The sequence below is a fragment of the Pipistrellus kuhlii genome, unplaced genomic scaffold (assembly GCF_014108245.1).
Source record: "Pipistrellus kuhlii isolate mPipKuh1 unplaced genomic scaffold, mPipKuh1.p scaffold_m20_p_51, whole genome shotgun sequence".
Taxonomy (NCBI): domain Eukaryota; kingdom Metazoa; phylum Chordata; class Mammalia; order Chiroptera; family Vespertilionidae; genus Pipistrellus; species Pipistrellus kuhlii.
Window position 1 is genome coordinate 724,791 of NW_023425553.1, and position 20,006 is coordinate 744,796.

The following is a 20,006-nucleotide window of genomic DNA, read 5'->3' on the forward strand; positions in this document are numbered from 1 at the left end:
AATGGGGACTGAGGAGGCCTTGAGAAGAGAAAGCAGGCCTGGGGGGAGCCTTCAGCCTCAAGTGAGACCTCGAGGTGTCAGTTCAGTTGATCCTTGCTCCACCGACTGACTCCCACAGCCTCTCTCCACGCCTTGGTAGCGGTCTGTGTGCTGGGCCTCAGGGCTCATCCCACCTCAAGAAAAACTTATCTCCCCAAGTTCTCAGGGACTTGTAGGCTTGAGACCCTTCACAAGTCCCGATCCGGAGGAATTTTCTAACAAAACGAGATAGAAGGAAACAAACAAAACAAGGAACTGCGGAAAACAATGTGGGATTAATTAATTAATTAATTAATTCCGTTGATTCCCAAGTCTTCTAGAAGGAGCACCCTGCACAGTGTCCAGGTGTGCCGTGTGCACTTGACTCAGAATGGAATCTGGGATGATTTGGGGGGGGGGGGGGGGATCTCAGAGGTCACAGTTTGATTCCTGGTCAGGGCACATGCCTGGGCTGTAGGCTCAATCCCCAATGAGGGGCGTGCAGGAAGCAGCCGATCAATGATTCTCTCTCATCACTGATGTTTCTATTTCTTTCTCCCTCTCCCCTCCTGTCTTGAAATCAATAAAAATATCAAAAGTGGCCTGCTATATTTGGTTAAATGTTTAATTAACTCACCCCTAATGCCTTGGCAGGGCCAGAACAAATGATTTCACAGGCCTTATACGGCCCGCGGGCCAGACGTTCCCCACCCCTGCTCTATGGACGCTAGCAATCAGCAGCCTGGGATTCTTGCCGGAAGCTCTGTGACTCCTTGCAAATCACAGAGGAGGCGGCTCTTTACAGGCTCCAGCCTCCTGTGTGATGATGTGGAGCTGGCCACGGGGTGAGAGGAGCCCTCTTGTTGCTCTGTTTGGGCTCACTAAGGACTCGACTCAGTTAAAGAACTCAGCAGGCCCAGGTGGTGTGGCTCAGTGGTTGAGTGTTGACATGTGAGCCAGGAGATCATGGTTCGATTCCCAGTCTGGGCACATGCCCAGGTTGCAGGCTTGATCCCCAGTGTGGGGTGTGCAGGAGGCAGCTGATCAATGATTCTTTCTCAGCATTGATGTTTCTATCTCTCCCTCTCCCTTCATCTCTGAAATCAATAAAAACAATAAAACAAACAAACAAACAAAACTCAGCACTTCCCCCCACCTTGCTCCAGGAAGATGATATGACCAGGTCCTGGTGCTTTTAACATCAAAACTACTTCTTTTATGATCTAAACAAACAAGTCTTTGGCATTTACTTACCGGCAGGGCATTCTGAAACCCCAAAACCACGCAGCAAAGCCTACAGCTGCCCTGCGTAACCCTGACCGTCACAGACCCGCCTGCCTAGTGGATCCAGCCTCACACAGAGGGCACAGTGTCAGTGAAAATGTTCCAGAAGCTGCTTCCTTCCCAGGTATCCCGATCTGTCTTCTGGCCACAGGTGCTCGGAAGGATGAGGAAGGATTAAGTACAGCCTCATGCGCGACTGTGATTTTCGTCCGAGTGCCCGGAACCTCAGTACCCCCAAAACAGAGGGGGAAACGAGCCAGGAAACGTGAGGATGCAGCTCATTGTTTTTGTTTGTTTGTGGGGTTTTTGTTTTTTTTCCTAATCATAACTCTATCACTGAAAAGCGTAAGATAGTCAGGGACAATTTGTGGCTTCCCAAAGTGGCGAAAATTCTTCCACCAGCATTCGCCAGCTTATGGGAAACACGTCGCAAGGGGACCGTGCAATCCAAGAATGGGTTTTGCACTGGTCGTCAGGAGGTATTTGTCATGGTAAATACTGCTTATGTTAGAGTTCCATGTCTGAAACCCTGGCTGGACACGCATACCTTTCAAGTATAAAAGCACCTGCTCAAAAGCCTATGAAAGGGAAAGGAGATGATGCCTCATCTCAGGTCCTGTGTGTGCTTCCCACTTGGCTCAAATTTGACCAAACTGATCAATGTCATCAAAATCCGCAGAGTCGCCCTGGCTGGTTTGGCTCAGTGGATAGAGCGTTGGCCTGCAGACTGAAGGGCCCATGCCCGGGTTGCAGGCTCGATCCCCAGAGTGGAGTGTGCAGGAGGCAGCCTATCAATGATTCTCTCTCATCATGGATGTTTCTATCTCTCTTTCCTCTCCTTTCCTCTCTGAAATCAATATATATGTCTTTTTTGAAACCCTCAGAGTCAGTGGGAGATGGTAGAATGAACCTGCAATGGGCAGCCTGGCCAACGCTATTTAAATCCGACTCTGTGTCTCGGCTCCATGAGTGATCGTGGGCTAGGTGTGCCCTTCTCTGGTCCTCGTTTGCTTTTCTTCAAGTGGGAGCAACAGTTTCTGCCAACCGGGGCCTCTGGGGTCTTTTAGGGGGAAGAGGCGATGATACACGTGAAAACATGCCGGAAACAGGTCAACAGCAATGGCATACCGAGCCACAGGTAGCCGCTTAAACCACGACATCCTCAGAGCAGGCCCAGGTGGCTTAATCCCCACTGCTGTCCTCTGATATGGCCACCGCAGAGCCCAGGAACCATTGCCTCGTCACTTAAATTGTCTTTCTTTGGGGGATAACAACGATCTACCTGCTGGAGCCTATGGAGGAAGGAGTGCAGATTCTCCCACCATTGCTGGCTTGATCTCTTCAGCTGTGTCCTCGGGGCTTCTCTGCTGGGAAAATGTATCATGTCAGCAGAAGCATGAGAGAGAGAGGTCCATTTTCAGGTATTGGAGTCAAAGGATGTCTTCTTGTCAGTTAGGAATACCGGCTTACGATCTGCACTTCAAATCCTCCACTGGAGAGATTTGTCACCAAAGTCTTTGAAAATAGTCTCTCGAGTTTTCTTTTGATTGTTAATACCCTGTTGGAATGAATGAAGTTTTCCCCATGCCAGGCCATGGCCGTGCAATCCTCCATCTCCGCCTCTTGTGACTGTAGAGCCAGCTCTTTGCATCCCTGAGGCTCTGGGCACGGGCCGGTGTGGACAGAGGAGCAAACTTCTGTGACAGGTGGTGGTGTGTAGAGGGGCTGGGCTCCATCACAGCCCCCTCCGGGAAGATGCTGCTTCCTTCTTCTCCCCGTCGAATGTACACAAACAGATCCTCTCTCCCACAAGCCCACGACATTACAAGTTCTCTCTGCATCGTGACCTGTGTGGAACATCGGTGTGATTGCAGGGAAAACCCTCAAAGCCAGCCCCACGCTTCCCTGGGTCACACAGGTCCAAGCCCACGGCACTTACACTTTGGATTGCCTCTCATCGGTCCACTCCTGCTTTGTGTTCTGGAGAGCTTGCGTCTTCTGCTCATCCACCTGGACATAGTCTACTCTTTGCTCTTCAGAAAGGAGAAGTTTCTGAAGGGGGGGGAAACAAAAAGGTTTTCGTTACATTCACTAAAAAATTCGGGAAAAGGTCAGTCCTTCCACGGAATATTCCAGCGTTAAGTATTTACTTTCTGGATCATTCTCTGCAGAAGCGTTATTATATCTTGTGTAAGCTTGTGTATGCGTATGAATAGTTCTTCACCTCTGCTCCCTTCAACTTTGCTCTAGCCATCTGGCTTGCTTAGATGAATATAATGTGAGTGCAAGTGACACGTGCCAATCCTGTAGAGCAGGGGTGGGGAACGTCCGGCCCGCGGGCCATATACGGCCCAGGAAATCATTTGGCCAGGCCCTGTCAAGGCATTAGGGGGTAGTTAATTAAATGTTTGTACAAATATAGCAGGCTCATTTTCAAGGTGATAATTTTGTATGGCCCGAGAATGGTGTTATAAATATCTAAATGGCGCCTGGCAGAAAAAGGTGTGTGTCGTCGTCGCCCCCACCCCCACGGCCCCCCCCTCCCGCTAGGGAAAAAAGGCACCCTGTGATTCTGCAGTCCCTCCTTTTCCCCTGCCGGGAGATCAGCTTGCCTCAGCTAAGAGTTGCTCCTTCTGCCTGGGCCCTGGCTTGAAGATGACCCAGAATACCAGTAGTGGATTGTTCCAGTAGCAACAACCGAAAAAGCCTTTTCTGTTGCAAGACACTGAGATTTGGGGGATGTTTGTCTTGACTGAATAGCCTCCCAGAACAGACTAATGCATCTTTTTTACTTATTGGTCTCACCTTTCTGACCAGCTTTTCTGGAATATCAGTTCAGGTTTTTGAAATGAAATTAGAGGCAAAGGAGAAATGGCAGTTCATCCCGCAAAGGAAAGGGAAGTCTTCCAGACTTTTTTTTTTCTACATACACACACACACACACACACACACACACACACACACACACGAATCACACTGTATATCCTATTTGGCAGGTTGTTTTTCTCATCAAACAATACACTGTTAGGCACAGTTTAGATTATGACTACCCCTTGATTGAAAATATCCATCTGTTGTCCACTGCTTACCACTCATTCATTCCATGGCTTACACTAGTTACATGGGCAGCACTAGTTCATGGGCAACACTAGTTAATGGCTAGTGTTGCTTACATGTACTTACTCATTTAGTACATCAACACAGGTGCTATTCTTTCTGATCCCCGCATTACAGACTAGAACACTACCCAAGAGTTGAAACTGTCCAACTTGGCCTTCAAGGCCCTTTACTGAGAGATTCCAATTCCAACTGAGACCTCCTGTCACAATCCCCAGCCTAGCCACACTAGACCATGACTCCTGTTTTAAGCAGGCCTTTCCGATGTCTGAAGTGTCCTCTACCTCACCCTCATCTCTGCCAGAGATTTTTTTCCGTAAGCTTTTTATATATATTATTGAATTTTTACGGAGAGGAAGGGAGAGAGATAGAGAGCTAGAAATGTCGATGAGAGACAAACATCGACCAGCTGCCTCCTGCACAACCCCCACCAGGGATGTGTCCACAACCAATGTACATGCCCTTGACTGGAATCGAACCTGGGACCTTTCAGTCCACAGACCGACGCTCTACCACTGAGCCAAACCAGCTTCGGCATTTTTCCGTAAGCTTTATGGTCCAAGTTTTAAAGGCCATGAATACCACAAATGTGTATGTATATAGGCCGACCTTGAAGATATTACAGGTTTAATTCCAAAACACTGCAAGAAAGTGTCACCATAAAGCAGGTTGTAATTGTTTTGCTGATGAGAGGCCTGGTCTAAAACACATCTGTGGAGCGCAATAAAGTGAAGTGCAATAAAACCAGGTCTGCCTAGCCCTAGCCGGTTTGGCTCAGTAGAGTGTCAACCTGCAGACTGAAGGGTCCCAGGTTCAATTCCAGTCAAGGGCACATACCCAGGTTGTGGGCTCGATCCCCAGTAGGGGGCTTGCAGGAGGAGCCAATCAATGATTCTCTTTTATCATTGATGTTTCTATCCCTCTCTTCCTCTCCCTCCCTTCCTCTCTGAAATAATACACAAACACACACACACACACACACACACACACACACACACACACAGGTCTGCCTATACATCCAAAGAATATAACCTAGAGAGAATACAGCAGGATTTCTGGGAGGCAGAATCAGGATTGGTTTTAATATTCTTCACTGTACATGTCTGTATGCTTAAGATTTTGCAAAGAGAACACACATGGTTGAATCATCAGAAAAATCTGAACAGAAATGAAATCTGGGAATTCTCAGACATAAAGTCCATCCTACCTGCTGTACAGGAGCTGGTGACGATGAATTGAAGTCCAGGGCTAAGTAATCCAGGCTGCATTTCTTTGTCCACATCACAGAACCACCACTCAGAGAGTTGCCTGTTCGCTGTTCCTCCTAGGAACCAACATCACAGACTCAGGTCAACAATGTCTGGCCAGGCTACCAAAGGAAGGAGGGTGAGCCATGTCTTCATTTGAGCAGCTGTGGTCAGATCAGAACAGACTAGTCTGATGAGCCCTGTGCAGCTCATCCTGCATGTTGGAGTGACAGGAGGCATTTGAAATAAAAAAAAATAGCCAATCCAGTCTTCAGGTGAAGCTATCCCTTTATTCACCATGAAAACAGTTGGCCAGGCCCAGCCAGTTTGGCTAAGTGGTTTGAGCATCAACCAATGAACCAGGAGATCATGGTTCGATTCCCAGTTAGGGCATAAGCCCAAGTTGTAAGGCTCGATTCCCAGTAGGGGGTGTGCAGGAGGCAGCCGATCAATGATTCTTTCTCATCATTGATGTTTCTATCTCTCTCTCCATCTCCCTTCCTCTCTGAAATCAATAAAAAATAAAATTTAAAAAAGGAAACAGCCAAAATCTTCCCCCAAGAAGAATTTGGTTTATGGATCTGTCAGGCCCATGATACCTTAGAGATTAAATCCTGAAAAGATCAACCACACTTACTAAAGCTCTAGTAAAGTCACTCCAATTGCACTTATAGTTACTACTATATACGATACAATGATAACATGGATGTAACACTCACCCACGGACTTACCACCAGCTTCACAATTGGAATATTACCAATAGCCATGAAGCGCCTATTCTCCCTTACACCTCCTTCTCTCCCCCCTAAAGTTTAAGCACTCTCTTGAATTTGGTGCTTCCCACTCCTTTTCTTTTTTAAATATGGTTTTTGTGAGTGTTTAAGTACTGTCCTGAAGTCACATATTATTTAACTGGTAGTTTTGCCTGTTTTGAACTTCTATCAATAGAACCATATGGTATGCATTTTTGGTGGCTTCCATTTTGGCATCATATTACATACTTCACATTCACCCATGTCCATGCAGTAGCCCTATTTGGTTCATTTTCATTGGAATAGAGGATTCCATTGCATGACTTAACTGTTTCACTACCAATGACATTTGAGTTGCTTCCAGTTATAAGAAATGGTGCCTTGAGCATTCATGCACCTGCAGAAAAATTTCTATCCAACAAAATATTGGAAAGCAAGTAGGCAAGAAAAAGAAATGAAAGGCATCCGAACTTGGAAAGAAGCAGCAAAGTAACCTGTTTGCGGATAACATGGTCTTATATATAGAAAACTCTCAAGATTCCACTCAAAATAATAATAAACTCAGCAAGGATTCACCCTCAATTTGAATGCATTTCTATACATTAACAATGAGCAATCATGAAAAGGAAATTAAGAAAAGCACTTAATTAACAATAGCATCAAAAAGAATAAAATATTTAGGAATAAATGTAGCCAACGGGACAGACTTATCCACTGAAAACTACCAAACATTACAGAAAGGAAGTTGAGCACACGTAAATAAATGGAAAGACATCCTATATTCATGGATTGGAGGATAGGAAGGTTTAATGATTGAGATTACAACATTAGCCAAAGCAATCCATAGATTCCAAGCATTCTCTATCAAGATCTCAATGGCATTTTTTGCAAAAGATGGAAAAATCCATCCTAAAATTCACATGGAATATCAAGGAGCCCAGTCAATATTGAGAAGAAAGAGTAAAATTGAAGGACCAACATTTCCTAATTTAAAAACTTGCTATAAAGCTGTAGTAATCAAAACTGTCATACTGGGATAAGGACAGACATACAAATGAATGGAATAAAGAGTCTAGAATAACCTTCACACATGTGGTTAATTAATTTTCAGGAAGGTGCCAAGACCAGCAACGGGGAGAGGGCAGTCTTTCAAACAAATAATGCAGGGAAAACTGGATATCCACATGCAAAAGAATGATAGTTTCACCCTAACATTAGATAATATACAAAAATTAACTCAATTTTTTAAAAATTATAAACAAAGGTTTTACTTTGCTTTAATATAATCTGCCTAGAAAAGGATTCTATGTTTTGTCATTATCAGGTTTCTCTGACTACTTAAGAAAAATTAGTCTTTTCTGTCGATTTGGCTCAATGGATAGAGCGTCGGCTTGGGGACTGAAGGATCCCGGGTTCGATTCTGGTCAAGGGCATGTACCTTGGTTGCGGGCATATCCCCAGTAGGGGGTGTGCAAGAGGCAGCTGATAGAAGAAGAAGAAGAAGAAGAAGAAGAAGAAGAAGAAGAAGAAGAAGAGGAAGAAGAAGACGACGACCAGTGAGCTCAATTAGACATTTCTCCAAAGAAGATCTAAGCACATGAAAATGTGCTTCACATCAGTAGTTATTAGAGAAATGCAAATGAAAACCACAATGAGATACTTCACACACCTCAGGATGGCCATTATATAAAACCAACAAACAAAAAATGGGAATACCAAGTGTTGGTGAGGATGTAGAGAAACTGGAACCATTTTGCATAGCTGTTGGGAATATAAAATGGTTTGGCCACTGGAAAACAGTTTGGTGGTTCCTCAAAAATTATGCATACATTACCATGGGACTCAGCAATTCCAGCTCTAAGTATGTATCTGAAAGAATTGAAAGCCGAGATCTAAACAGATGCTTGTACACCAATGTTCACAGCAGCATTGTTCAGAATAGCCAACAGGCAGAAACAACCCAATTGTCTACCAACAGATGAACAGGTAGACAATAAGTGGTGTGTGCATACAATGGATTATTAGCCTTCAAAACTGAAATTCTGATACACGCTGCAAGAGGGATGAGTCTTAAAAATACTATGCTAAATGAAAGAAGGCAGATGCAAAAGGACAATATTGTTATGATTCCACTTATATGAGACTAGCAGCCCTGTGCAGGAATCCGTGCACCAGTAGGTCGCTGCTGCCCTCCTGTAGCTCTCAGCCTGCTGCCCTGCCCTCCTATAAGCTCCCCCAACCCCCCACTCCTGCTCCCCCTCATAGCTTGCTGCCCTGCCCCCTCCTGTAGCTCTCTGCCGCCCACTTGTTGCTCATTACCCCACCCTTCTGCTGATCCATGATCTGATCGTTGTGCAGCCATTCCTGACATGGTCAGTCGTTAACACCTCAAGGCGTAACGGATAATTAGCATATTCCTCTCTCATTAGGGTACCTAGAATAGGCAAATTTACAAAGACAGAAAGTAGAATAGAGGTTACCAGGGGCTCACTGGTCTTTCTCACAAACTCAGAGATCAGAAATGAGCTGCTAGTCTCTGGAATGCCTGTGCACTTGCTTCTAGTTTGTTATAGATTCACTTCCCTTTTCTGTTCTCTGGAGACAGAGCACAGCTGGTCCAGCATCCTTTCTTTATAAGAGTGTTTTCTTCTACAAACTTCCCAAGGGCCATTACTAAGTGTGAAAAACATTGGGAAGATCACAGCACATTTGTATATGAGTCACTTTCCATCTGCATATGGTTAAGTGCACTTACAGCGCAATTTTTATCTAACAGAAAGCCAAAATAAAGCCTTTAATTACTGCTTCACTGGAGATCACTGTGTTCAGATTCTGAATTGCGTATTATCCTCATGTACAGGAGGGCAGAACTGTCTTCTCAGAGGTATATAGGGCACCGGGCTGGCATGGCTCAGTGGTTGAGCATCGAACTATGAATCAGGAGGTCACAGTTCGATTCCCAGTTTGATCTTGGTCAGGGCACATAAGTGGGTTGTGGGCTCCATCCCCAGTAGGGGGCATGCAGGAGGCAGGCAACCAATGATCTTCTCTTATCACTGATGATTCTCTCTCCCTTTCCCTTCCTCTCAGAGATAATAAATATATATATATTTTAAAAATATATAAAATCACATTGCCTTGAACACTGTCCAAGATCCCCTTTCAAATTTTCAGAGTTCAGAGATTCCCTCTAGAGAATTATTTCTAGAGTTCCTACATTTTATTTTATTTTTAAAATTTATTGGTTGTCGACAGTATTACAGGCGGTTCTCCTACTTCCCACCACCACCCAGGCCCCACCCCACCCCAGGCCTTCCCCACACTATTGTCTGTGTCTATAAGCTCCGCATATATGCATATTAAATTCTTCGGTTAATCTTTTTTAAATTGTGGAATGGCACAGTTCCAGGTAAAGGGTCTGATAATTGTCAGGGGTGCGAAAGCCCCTTCTCCTCTTCAAAACCCATGCTCTCAAATATTGAACTAAGAATCCAAGCTAAAGAGAATAGAACGGATATGAGAGGGCAGGAGGGAGAGGTTAGGACTAGAACTATAAATGGTTCATCAAAGGACAGAAATGTCAGATCTCTAGCCCAGCCGGTGTGGCTCAGTGCTTGAGCATCGACCTATGAACCAGGAGGTCATGGTTCAATTCCTGGTCAGGGCACATGCCCGGATTACGGGCTTGATCCCCAGTGGGGGGTGTGCAGGAGGCAGCTGATCAATGATTCTCTCTCATCATTGACATTTCTCTCTCTCTCTCTCTCTCTCTCTCTCTCTCTCTCTCTCTCTCTCAAATAAATAAAATACATTTTAAAAAAGACATGTCAAGCCTCTATCCACTGAGATCTACAGAAAGACCTGTATCACAGGAGTCTCCGAAGAGGAAGGCATTTGCAAAGCCCAAGGCAGCCCCACTCAATGGGACTCTTAAGTGATTCATCCTTTGGAAGGTTCGGGGCAGTCAGTGGGGGGTCACCTGTGGTCTGGTGGAGGGAACCATCCAACGTGTGAGTTTTTACAGCCTAGTTTTTGGATATCCAGGGAACTACACACCTATTGGGATCCAATAGGACAGTGGTCTGCACACTGCGGTGGCTCGTGAGCCACAGTTTGCCACTCTGTTGACTAATGAGTTTGCTGATCACCAGGATAGGGGCTTCATCACAAGAACAACAGCCTGTAATTATTGGAATCGAGAGTCTAGGACAAACTCATTAGTCAACAGATCGGCAAACCGTGGCTCTCATGGCACATGCCTAAACCCTGGATACTCTTAAATACGGTGGCCTCAAAATGGCACAAGGAACTAAATATCGCAGGGGAAAATACCACTTTCAAACGATTTGTTCACAGTCTAGAAAACACTGCAGCCTGTTACAGAAAAGTGACTGTATTAAGATTGTATGGGGCTTTCTGAGGTATATGTTTCCTTCCTAATGAACTCTTAGAATATAGCTTAGAGTGAAGACTAAGAAGAGTATGAAAAATATGGGATTACCATCTGGATGTAGCTTTCTTCCTCGTCTCTGGAAACAGAATTGGCAAAAAATCTTGCAGAATTAATACCGTTTCTTCCTGGAGAGAGAAAGCTGGTCCGATTGCTAAGAACAAAAATATAGATGAGGTCAAAGCAATGTCTTACAGCTGCTCTGAAAGCCAGCCAGGAACTGACATGGCCCCTGTGGGGTTTCAGCCCTCCCCTTCCAGATACAACTTCCTTCCGGCCAAAGCAATTCTTAAAGCAGTAGAGACTGCCCAGCAGCTTCTGTCCTACCCTGGGGCAAATGACTCCCAATTCTCAAAGGTTATTTTTTCTCCAGGCCCTCCTCGTGACACAGCTCATGAGCTTTCTAGAAACAGACCAAGGCATCAGATCATTTAGAAAAAAAAAACACTCCTCCTTTGGGGTTCTCTTGTTTCCATTCAAAATAACTAGGAGCCTGGGCAGTGTGGCTCAGTGGTTGAGTGTCGAGCTATGAACCAGGAGGTCACGGTTCAATTCCCAGTCAGGGCTCATGCCCAGGTTGCTGGCTTGATCCCCAGTGTGGGGCGTGCAGGAAGCAACCGATCCATGATTCTCATCATTGATGTCTCTCTCTCTTTCCCTCTCCTTTCCTCTCTGAAATCAATAAAAATATATTTCAAAAGAAAAGAGCCTATCTTTGCTGATAGCGGATTTTGTAGCATGCAAATAAGGTCCGGATCTACGGGTCAGCTATTTGTGGCCATGAGGACTGTGCAACAAAGAATAGTTCTTCAAAGAAAGAGGAACAAGCAAATGCGAAGAGAGAAGTAAACGTGAGAGATGGAGAGAGATTCCTTGGGTTCCCGTCAGCATTCTGTTCCTGATTCCAGTATCTTGAGAGGCCGTTATATTCCTTTGTGACCTACAATTGCTTCTGGCTTGTGATCATGAACCCTGTACCTCCTTTTGTTTAAGCTACATCAAGTGTGCTTCAACTACGTTTAACGGGAGAGGCCCAACACCAAGACTGGGCATGTCTGTGCTGAGGAGGCCCTTTGAGCAATCAGAGACTTACCAAGGCACAGTGTGGGTCCTGGTTAGAGAAGCATGTTCCCGGATGGTAGACAGGTTTCTCAGGTCTAGTGGAGGTGGCCGGGCTGCAAGATAACACACACAACATGCAGGAGGGTAAGTTCTCAGGAGTTCAAGGCCAGAATCTAAAGACTCTAAAACTCTCACATTGCACTTGGCTAGCACATCGAATGCAAATGGACGAATAAGCAACACCGATGACGGGTATGAATTTCATTGTCCTACTCTTTCCTGCCTCACTGAGCAAATGGTCACATGACTAGCTGGAGGTGACAATGAGGCCAGACACTTAGTCAATATACACTTAGTAAGGACACATTATACTATGTCAGGCGTGAGTCTAAGTCAGGGGTTGGGAACCTTTTTTTCTGCCAAGGGCCATTTCGATATTCATATTTATTCGTGGGCCATACAAAATTATCAACTTAAAAAAGTAGCCTGCTGCCCGGCTGGTGCTGCTCAGTGGTTGAGCACTGAGCTGTAAACCAGGAGGTCACAGTTTGATCCCTAGTCAGGGCACGTGCCCAGGTTGCGGGTGTGCAAGAGGCAGCTGAACAATGATCCTCATCATTGATGTTTCTATCTCTCCCTTTCCCTTCCTCTCTGAAATCAATAGAAATATATTTTTTTAATTAAATAAAATTTAAAATTCACTTTCTCAGTTGCACTAGCCACACAGAGTTCTGTTGGACAGCATTGCTATAGAAAATCAACCAAACAAAAGGATAACATCCACCTCAGAATTCCAGGTCCCTGCTAAATAGCTTCTGACCAGAATGAATGGTTATTTCCTCTGAACCTCTTAAGACAGGGTCTGTTCTCCTATTTAGCACAGGCCTCATAATTCTTCTTCTTCTTCCAGATGTTTTTTATATATCTTCTTTCCTCCCAGACTGAAGAGCCCTCCTCGCTTCCTCATCTCTGCATCCCACCCCGTGCCCAGAATAGCACGATACTCACTGTAAATGTGATTTGACTCAAATTGAACGGGTGCGACTGGAAGGGACCAGACATGAGTAAGGGATTCAGTTACCAGCTTTGGGCACGGCCGCCTGAAGGAGCAGTTCTCCCAGAGGACAAAGAGGGGGGGATGTACCAGATGTGAGGGGCTGTGATCGGTACCGGGCAGGTGACAGTGGGCGGGTATGAAGTTAGAAAGGGACTTGGGCTGAGACCGGTGTGGCTCAGTGGATAGAGCATTGGCTTGGGGACTGAAGGGTCCCGGGTTCGATTCCAGTCAAGTGCATGTACCTTGGTTGTGGGCATATCCCCAGTAGGGGGTGTGCAAGAGGCAGCTGATCGATGACTCTCTCTCATCGATGTTTCTCTCTAACTCCCTTCTTCTCTATACAAAATCAATAAAATATATTTTAAAAGAAAGAAAGAAAGAAAGAAAGAAAGAAAGAAAGAAAGAAAGAAAGAAAGAAAGGAAGGGACTTGGGCCTGCTTCTCCTCTTTCCCCCTGCCCCTGTCTCCCTGCCTGGCCGTGCTGCTCAGCAGACAAGAGAGGCTGCCTGGAGCAATGCACAGGCGTTAGGGAGCTATGTGCTCACAGGAGCCGGACTGCTCATGGCCAAAGTCTTCTGCCACCTGAAACAACTCAGCCGCAAGGCATGCACAGGGCACTGACTGATAAGTGGTATGTGATCAGGGCTCACATTCAGAAATTAGTGTCAGCGCTGGCTAGTGAGACTCAGTTGGTTGAGCATCAATCGCCCCACGCATCGAAGAAAAGCTGCCGGTTTGATTCCTGGTCAGGGCACATGCCCACATTGCGGGCTCAATCCCCAGGAGAGGGCGTATAGGAGATAGCCTGCTGATATTTCCCTCTCTCTCTCCTTCTCCCTCTCTCTCTCCCTTCCTCTCTCTCTCTCAAATCAATAAAAACATATTATTTTTTTAAAAAGAAAGAAAGAAAGAAATTAGTGGCCCTAACCGGTTTGGCTCAATGGATAGAGCATCGGCCTGCAGACTGAAGGGTCGCAGGTTCGATTCTGGTCAAGGGCATGCACCTAGGTTGCGGGCACATCCCCAGTAGGGGGTGTACAGGAGGCAGCTGGTTGATGATTCTCTCTCATCGATGTTTCTAACTCCCTATCCCTCTTCCTTCCTCTCTGTGAAAAATGAATAAAATATATTTTAAATAGAAAAAGAAAAAATAAATTAGTATCAAAGGCCATTCTCGGCTGCCTTGTAGGAGGAGGGAAATGTGAAGACATTCAGGTGCTATTTTAAATAAGAGACGCCTTGCCCTAGCCGGTTTGGCTCAGTGGATAGAGCATCCGCCTGGGGACTGAAGGGTCCCAGGTTCGATTCTGGTCAAGGGCATGTACCTTGGTTGCAGGCACATCCCCAGTAGGGAGTGTGCAGGAGGCAGCTGATCGATGTTTCTCTCTCATCGATGTTTCTAATTCTCTATCCCTCTCCCTCTCCTTCTCCCTTTCTCTCTGTAAAAAATCAATAAAATATATATTTTTTAAATAAATAAGAGACACCTGGTAGGTTCCATTCCCATCCACCATCATTTCTTTCTGGTCCATTTGCCTCTGGAATGAACTTTGGCTTTGGAGGCTGTACACGCAGCCTGTAAACCCGCTGGCTCCTTTAACCATAGTAACCTGGGGCAGCAAGGTTCCCCGGGCCTTCCCCTTTAATTCCAGTCATTTCTCCTCACCCTGAAACCTGCCAGTCCTCTAGGATAAGGTGACTAAGACGTCCCGATTTTTACCAATTTGTCCCGCGGCATTTGTAAAAAGTCCCGACAAACTGGTAAAAATCGGGACCGTCCCGCCAAAAGCGGGATGTCTGGTCACCTTACTCTAGGATGGTTCTTCTTGTGCTTCCTTCCCAGAGAGAGTCAGGAAGGAAACCCCCCATGGCCGCTCCCCTCAACTGCACAGCAGGCCCGGCCACACGGCTTACGTTTCCTCTGAGGCTTGAGATCTCTGTTCACCGGCGGAGGCTCCAGGTCCGGAGGGAGCTTGGGCAGGGGGCTCACGAGGCTTCCGGAGCTCATGGGGATGTAGTCGTCGGGGCTGCATGGGGTTCGGAGACAAGCAGCGGCGACGTGGGGGCCCATGGGCACGTAGCCGTCCTCGGCGCTGGCTGACGTCGGGGGGTACATCGGGGAGAACCTGCTCGGCTGCAGAAGAACAGGTGCAGGTTGGAAACCGCAGGGTAGTCATGGAAACGGCTGACGGGGGGGGGGGGGGGGCACAGGGTTTCGGTTGCCAATGCCCCCAGAATGACTCTGAACTTCCTTAGGGAGTTCAGGCGAGCCTCTTACTCGAGCTCCTGGACGCGTTGTGTGAGAGCTAACGCTGCTAAGGTGACCAGACGTCCCGCTTTTGGCGGGACAGTCCCGATTTTCAACAATTGGTCCCACATCCCGCGGCGTTTTAAAAAAGTCCCGCCAAAAGCGGGACGTCTGGTCACCTTATGGAAGACAGACGATTATGAATGGGTGCAAATGCTTTCAGTACAGAGGGATGCCTTCAGAGAGTCCACATCCGCTGCCTGCTCAGACTGTTTAATGGCAGTGACTCGAGTGTATTAACATTTTGATGTTTTTGATACTATTTTCCTTAAAGCTGAAAATATTGACAAATGGCTATGATTAGCCTTTCTAAATAAAATGAAACGAAACAACAATTAAAAATAAAGGGATGCCTTTAGCAGCTCCCCTGAGTCAGGCAGGTGTCTGAACCATTGGAATCGGCAGCATCCTTACAGAACGCAGTTTCTAAACAAATTCAAGCCTTAATTAGAGACTGGAATGGTCCTGAGATTCAGAGTGTCAAAAGACTTCAAGGGCCCTGGCAGGTTTGGCTTACTAGATAGAGACCTGAAGGGTCCCAGGTTCGATTCCGGTCAGGGGCATGTACCTTGATTGTGGGCACATCCCCAGTTGGGGGTGTGCAGGAGGCAGCTGATCGATGCTTCTCTCTCATTGATGTTTCTGGCTCTCTATCTCTCTCCCTTCCTCTCTGTAAAAAAAAAATCAATAAAATATATTTAATTTAAAAAAAAAAAAAAAAGACTTCAAGGGCTTAAAGGAACTCAAAGGGCCAAACTCACCAAATTTAAACTCAGCCGCTTGTCTCGGTGTCTTAAGGATTGGCCTTCTGCATCAGCTGTAAGAAACAAGATGGGGTGGTGAGTTATTCAGGACAATATCCCTTTAAACTAGGGTCCAGGCCGGGCCAGCATTGCTCGGTGATTGAGCACTGACCTCCAAACCAGGTTCGATTCCCAGTCAGGGCACATGTCCGGGTTGAGGCTTGATCCCCAGTGTGGAGAATGCAGGAGGCAGCTGATCCATGATTCTCTCTCATCATTGGTGTTTCTCTCTCTCTCTCCTTCTCCCTCTCCCTTCCTCTCTGAAATCAATAAAAAGATTTAACACCGTGGGACCCTGGCCTCAGCTCCCAAGAGGCAGAGAAGCATAACAGTTTCTATATAGCAAGTCTAGTTGGGCCAACAGATGGAAATCAGATCAGATTTGGAAGAAGCTTGTGTATGATAGCTTCATTTGTCTCTGTGAGTTAGGAAGATATGTGGCATGTCATTGACAAATGCTTGTTGTATTTATTACATCAAGTTTCTGAGCTTAGAGATGACGGAGACAGAACTGGGGGGTTGAGGAGAGAAGAGAAGGTGTTAGACACCCCTGGTGCTGACCAGGAGAGCAGAGTGAACAGGGAAGTGATGGTATTGCCAGCAGCACTGAGGGCTCATTTGAGATCTGTGACCATGAACTGGAGACTGTGATTCTGTGCAGCAATAGTCAGCTAGGCAAGCACAGGCGTGGAGAGAGAGGCAAGTTGAATTAAGACCAAATTAGAAACTTGTCAGATGGGTGTGACATCAAAATGTAGAATACTAGTTGAACTGAAAGAGATGTCCATAAAAAAAGTAAAGTTTAAAAAGAAGGAAAATTTTTTTTAAAAAAATAAAGTCAAAAAATAAAGTTAGTGACCAACATGGAGTTGCTGACTTTTTATTGTGCTAAGAACATTAAGAACAAAACCTGAACTTATACCAATCACCACTATTTAATAAAAATATGTTTAAAATGTTTGTAACTTGCCCTGACCAGTTTGGCTCAGTGGACAGAGCATTGGCCTGTGGACTGAAAGGTCCCAGGTTTGATTCCGGTCAAGGGCATGTACCTTGGTTGTGGGCACATCCCCAGTAGAGGGTGTGCAAGAGGCAGCTGGTCGATGTTTCTGTCTCATTGGTGTTTCTAACTCTCTATCCCTCTCCCTTCCTCTCTGTAAAAATCAATAAAATATATTTTTTAAATGTTTGTAACTATGTAAAAAAAATAATAAAAGGTGATGTCTCTAAGGCAGCAAGATACGTGGGTCTAGACTAGGAATGGGGGACCTTTTTCCTGCCAAGGGAAATTTGGATATTTATAACTTTATTCACGGCCACACAAAGTTATCAACTTAAAAATGACCCTGCTGTCTTTGGTCAAACATTTAACTAACTTACCCCTCAGGCCTTAGCTGGGCCAGAGCAAAGAACTTCTCGGGCCTTATACAGTCCTTAGGCCAGACGTTCCCCACTCTTGGTCTAGAGCTAGACTCTAATCCTATATAATAAAGAGCTAATATGCTAATTAGACCGAACAGCAGAATGACTGTCCACACAACCACCCGGATGACCTTCTGGATGAACCTGGAGCTGTGAGGGCCGAGCCCCTTGCATGAATTTCGACTCTAATGAAATATGATGTTTGGGAATTAGTTTCAAGATGTCAACCGAAGCCATAAGAGTAGATGAGATTCTCTAGGCTGCACATGTTAAGTGTAAAACCCAGCAAGTCCCAATATTCAAAGAACAGGAGGATGAGCAGTGGCTCATTCCAACGGTGCCATCACAGGATCATGAGGAGAGTCAGGGGCAGGGTCTTCCAGACTAAGGAAGGAGAGAACGGCCAACAACGCTGACTGCTGGTGGCAAGTGAGGCGAGTGCTTTTAGCACATGCGGACCAGAGCCAAGTGTCCCCCGAGAAATTAGAGATGTCAAAGGTCAGGCTGGCCAAAACCGGTTTGGCTCAGTGGCTGGAGTGTAGGCCTACGGACTGAAGGGTCCTGGTTTTGATTCCGGTCAGGGGCATGTACCTTGATTGCAGGCACATCCCCAGTAGGGGGTGTGCAGGAGGCAGCTGATCGATGTTTCTCTCTCATTAATGTTTCTGACTCTCTATCCCTCTCCCTTCTTCTCTGTAAAAAATCAATAAAATATATTTTAAAAAATAAAAAAAGGTCAGGCTGAAACCGGTTTGGCTCAGTGGATAGAGCGTCGGCCTGCAGACTGAAAGGTCCCAGGTTCGATTCTGGTCAAGGGCACGTACCTTGGTTGCGGGCATATCCCCAGAAGGGGTGTGCAAGAGGCAGCTGATCGATGATTCTCTCTCATCAATGTTTCTAACTCTCTCTCCCTCTCTCTTCCTCTTCCTCTCTGTAAAAAATCAATAAAATATATTTTAAAAAATTAAAAAAAGGTCAGCCTGTCTCAGAGAAATAAACCAGAGTCAAAGATGTGACAGAGATTAAGAATTAAGAATATGTATTATATATGCACATGTAAGTACGTATGTATGCATCTATGTCTTCGAGGCTGCAGAAGCCCCGGGGGGGGGGGGGGGGGGGTAAAAGCTGTTCTGCAGTCACACTGTCGAGTTTAAAATCTCTACTTCCCACCACTGATTAGCTGTGTGACACTGGATAAGATACTTACACTGTCTGTGTCTCAATTCTGTAATCTGTAAAATCAGATCAATAATGCAATCTACTGCATAGGACTGCTGGAAAGGTTAGACGTGCTAGTGCACATGAAGTTCCTGTCCGGTGTGGCTCAGTTGGTTGAGCGTAGTCCCACGCACCAGGTCAACGGTTCAATTCCCGGTCAGGGCGCATGCCCGGGCTGAAGGCAGCCAATCAATGATTCTCTCCTCATTGATGTTTCTCTCTCTCTTCCTCTCTGAAATCAATAAAGATATTTTTTTAAAAGAGGAGCTGGGCTTCTCTCTGTACCTCAATATTTGCATCCAACACTTACCTTTCCAGGTTCTCACGTTATCTAACCCCGAGAGGGAGATCCTTCTCGGCGCCGCAGTGCATTCTGGCTTCCTGAAGCTGCTGTGCCCACCCCACAGTAGCTGCTCCTCACGGCGCCGTTCAGAGAGATGAAGTGGCTTAGGCGGGCGGGGAGGTGGCCTGGTGGCCACCAGGTCTAGTTCTTTCACTCCGAAGGGTAAGGAGCGTTGGCTTTTATCTACGCGGAGGGTGGGATGTAAGGAAGTTTCCAGCAATGGTGAGGCAAAGTGGTCCCTGGCCGGCCCATTGATATCTCTGCTCCAGGTCAGGGCAGCCTGCGGCCTTGTGGGAGGCGCCTCCTGAGACCCATTCCGCTGGGCTGAGGGGTGGACCAGGTTAATGTAGGGCAGCGTCTGCAGGCCGTCAACAAAAACATCATCGAACGAAGTCTGTTCCAATGAGCGGTCTGAGTTGGACCAGCTGTCACATCTGGTGGGTAAACTGAGGGAAGAAAAGCATGAACATTTGACAGCAATGGAGCAGGTGGGTGTCTGGCCGCTGTAGTCGGTCCCACGGCGACACTGCTGATAGACTTGGCAGAAGTCTGAAGGAGAATGCCATCCACCCTCCACGAAACCCAGGGGGCCTCACTCTCCGATCCTCAGTGATCAGCTTTTATTTGACTTCTGTAGCTACATTCCCTCTACAACCCTCAGCCACACCAACCCCTGGGTGCAGAAATAAAATAGTTGGTTTTTGAAATATGAAAATGCAAGGTTAGCCCTAACCGGTTTGGCTCAGTGTATGGAGCGTCGGCCTGCGGACTGAGAGGTCCCGGGTTCGATTCCGGTCAAGGGCATGTACCTTGGTTGCGGGTACATCCCCAGTGAGGGGTGTGCAAGAGGCAGCTGATCAATGTTTCTCTCTCATCGATGTTTCTAGCTCTCTATCTCTCTCCCTTCCTGTCTGTAAAAAATC

The 20,006-nt window shown here is 46.3% G+C and overlaps 1 protein-coding gene across 1 annotated transcript in view; it reads right to left on the reverse strand.

Annotated features, from left to right (window-relative positions):
• Nucleotides 1-2,084: 2,084 nt before the first annotated feature.
• The window catches only part of GAB3 (GRB2 associated binding protein 3), a 78,458-nt gene continuing 60,536 nt past the window's right edge, over nucleotides 2,085-20,006 (reverse strand). Inside the window, exons 4-11 of the mRNA XM_036415820.2 lie at nucleotides 19,051-19,529; nucleotides 16,056-16,111; nucleotides 14,901-15,120; nucleotides 11,962-12,043; nucleotides 10,920-11,022; nucleotides 5,627-5,743; nucleotides 3,242-3,354; nucleotides 2,085-3,149 (exon numbers count right to left, since the gene is read on the reverse strand). Of these exons, the coding sequence (XP_036271713.1) occupies nucleotides 3,125-3,149; nucleotides 3,242-3,354; nucleotides 5,627-5,743; nucleotides 10,920-11,022; nucleotides 11,962-12,043; nucleotides 14,901-15,120; nucleotides 16,056-16,111; nucleotides 19,051-19,529 (1,195 nt within the window). The 3' untranslated portion in view covers nucleotides 2,085-3,124. The remainder of the gene's footprint in view (nucleotides 3,150-3,241; nucleotides 3,355-5,626; nucleotides 5,744-10,919; nucleotides 11,023-11,961; nucleotides 12,044-14,900; nucleotides 15,121-16,055; nucleotides 16,112-19,050; nucleotides 19,530-20,006) is intronic.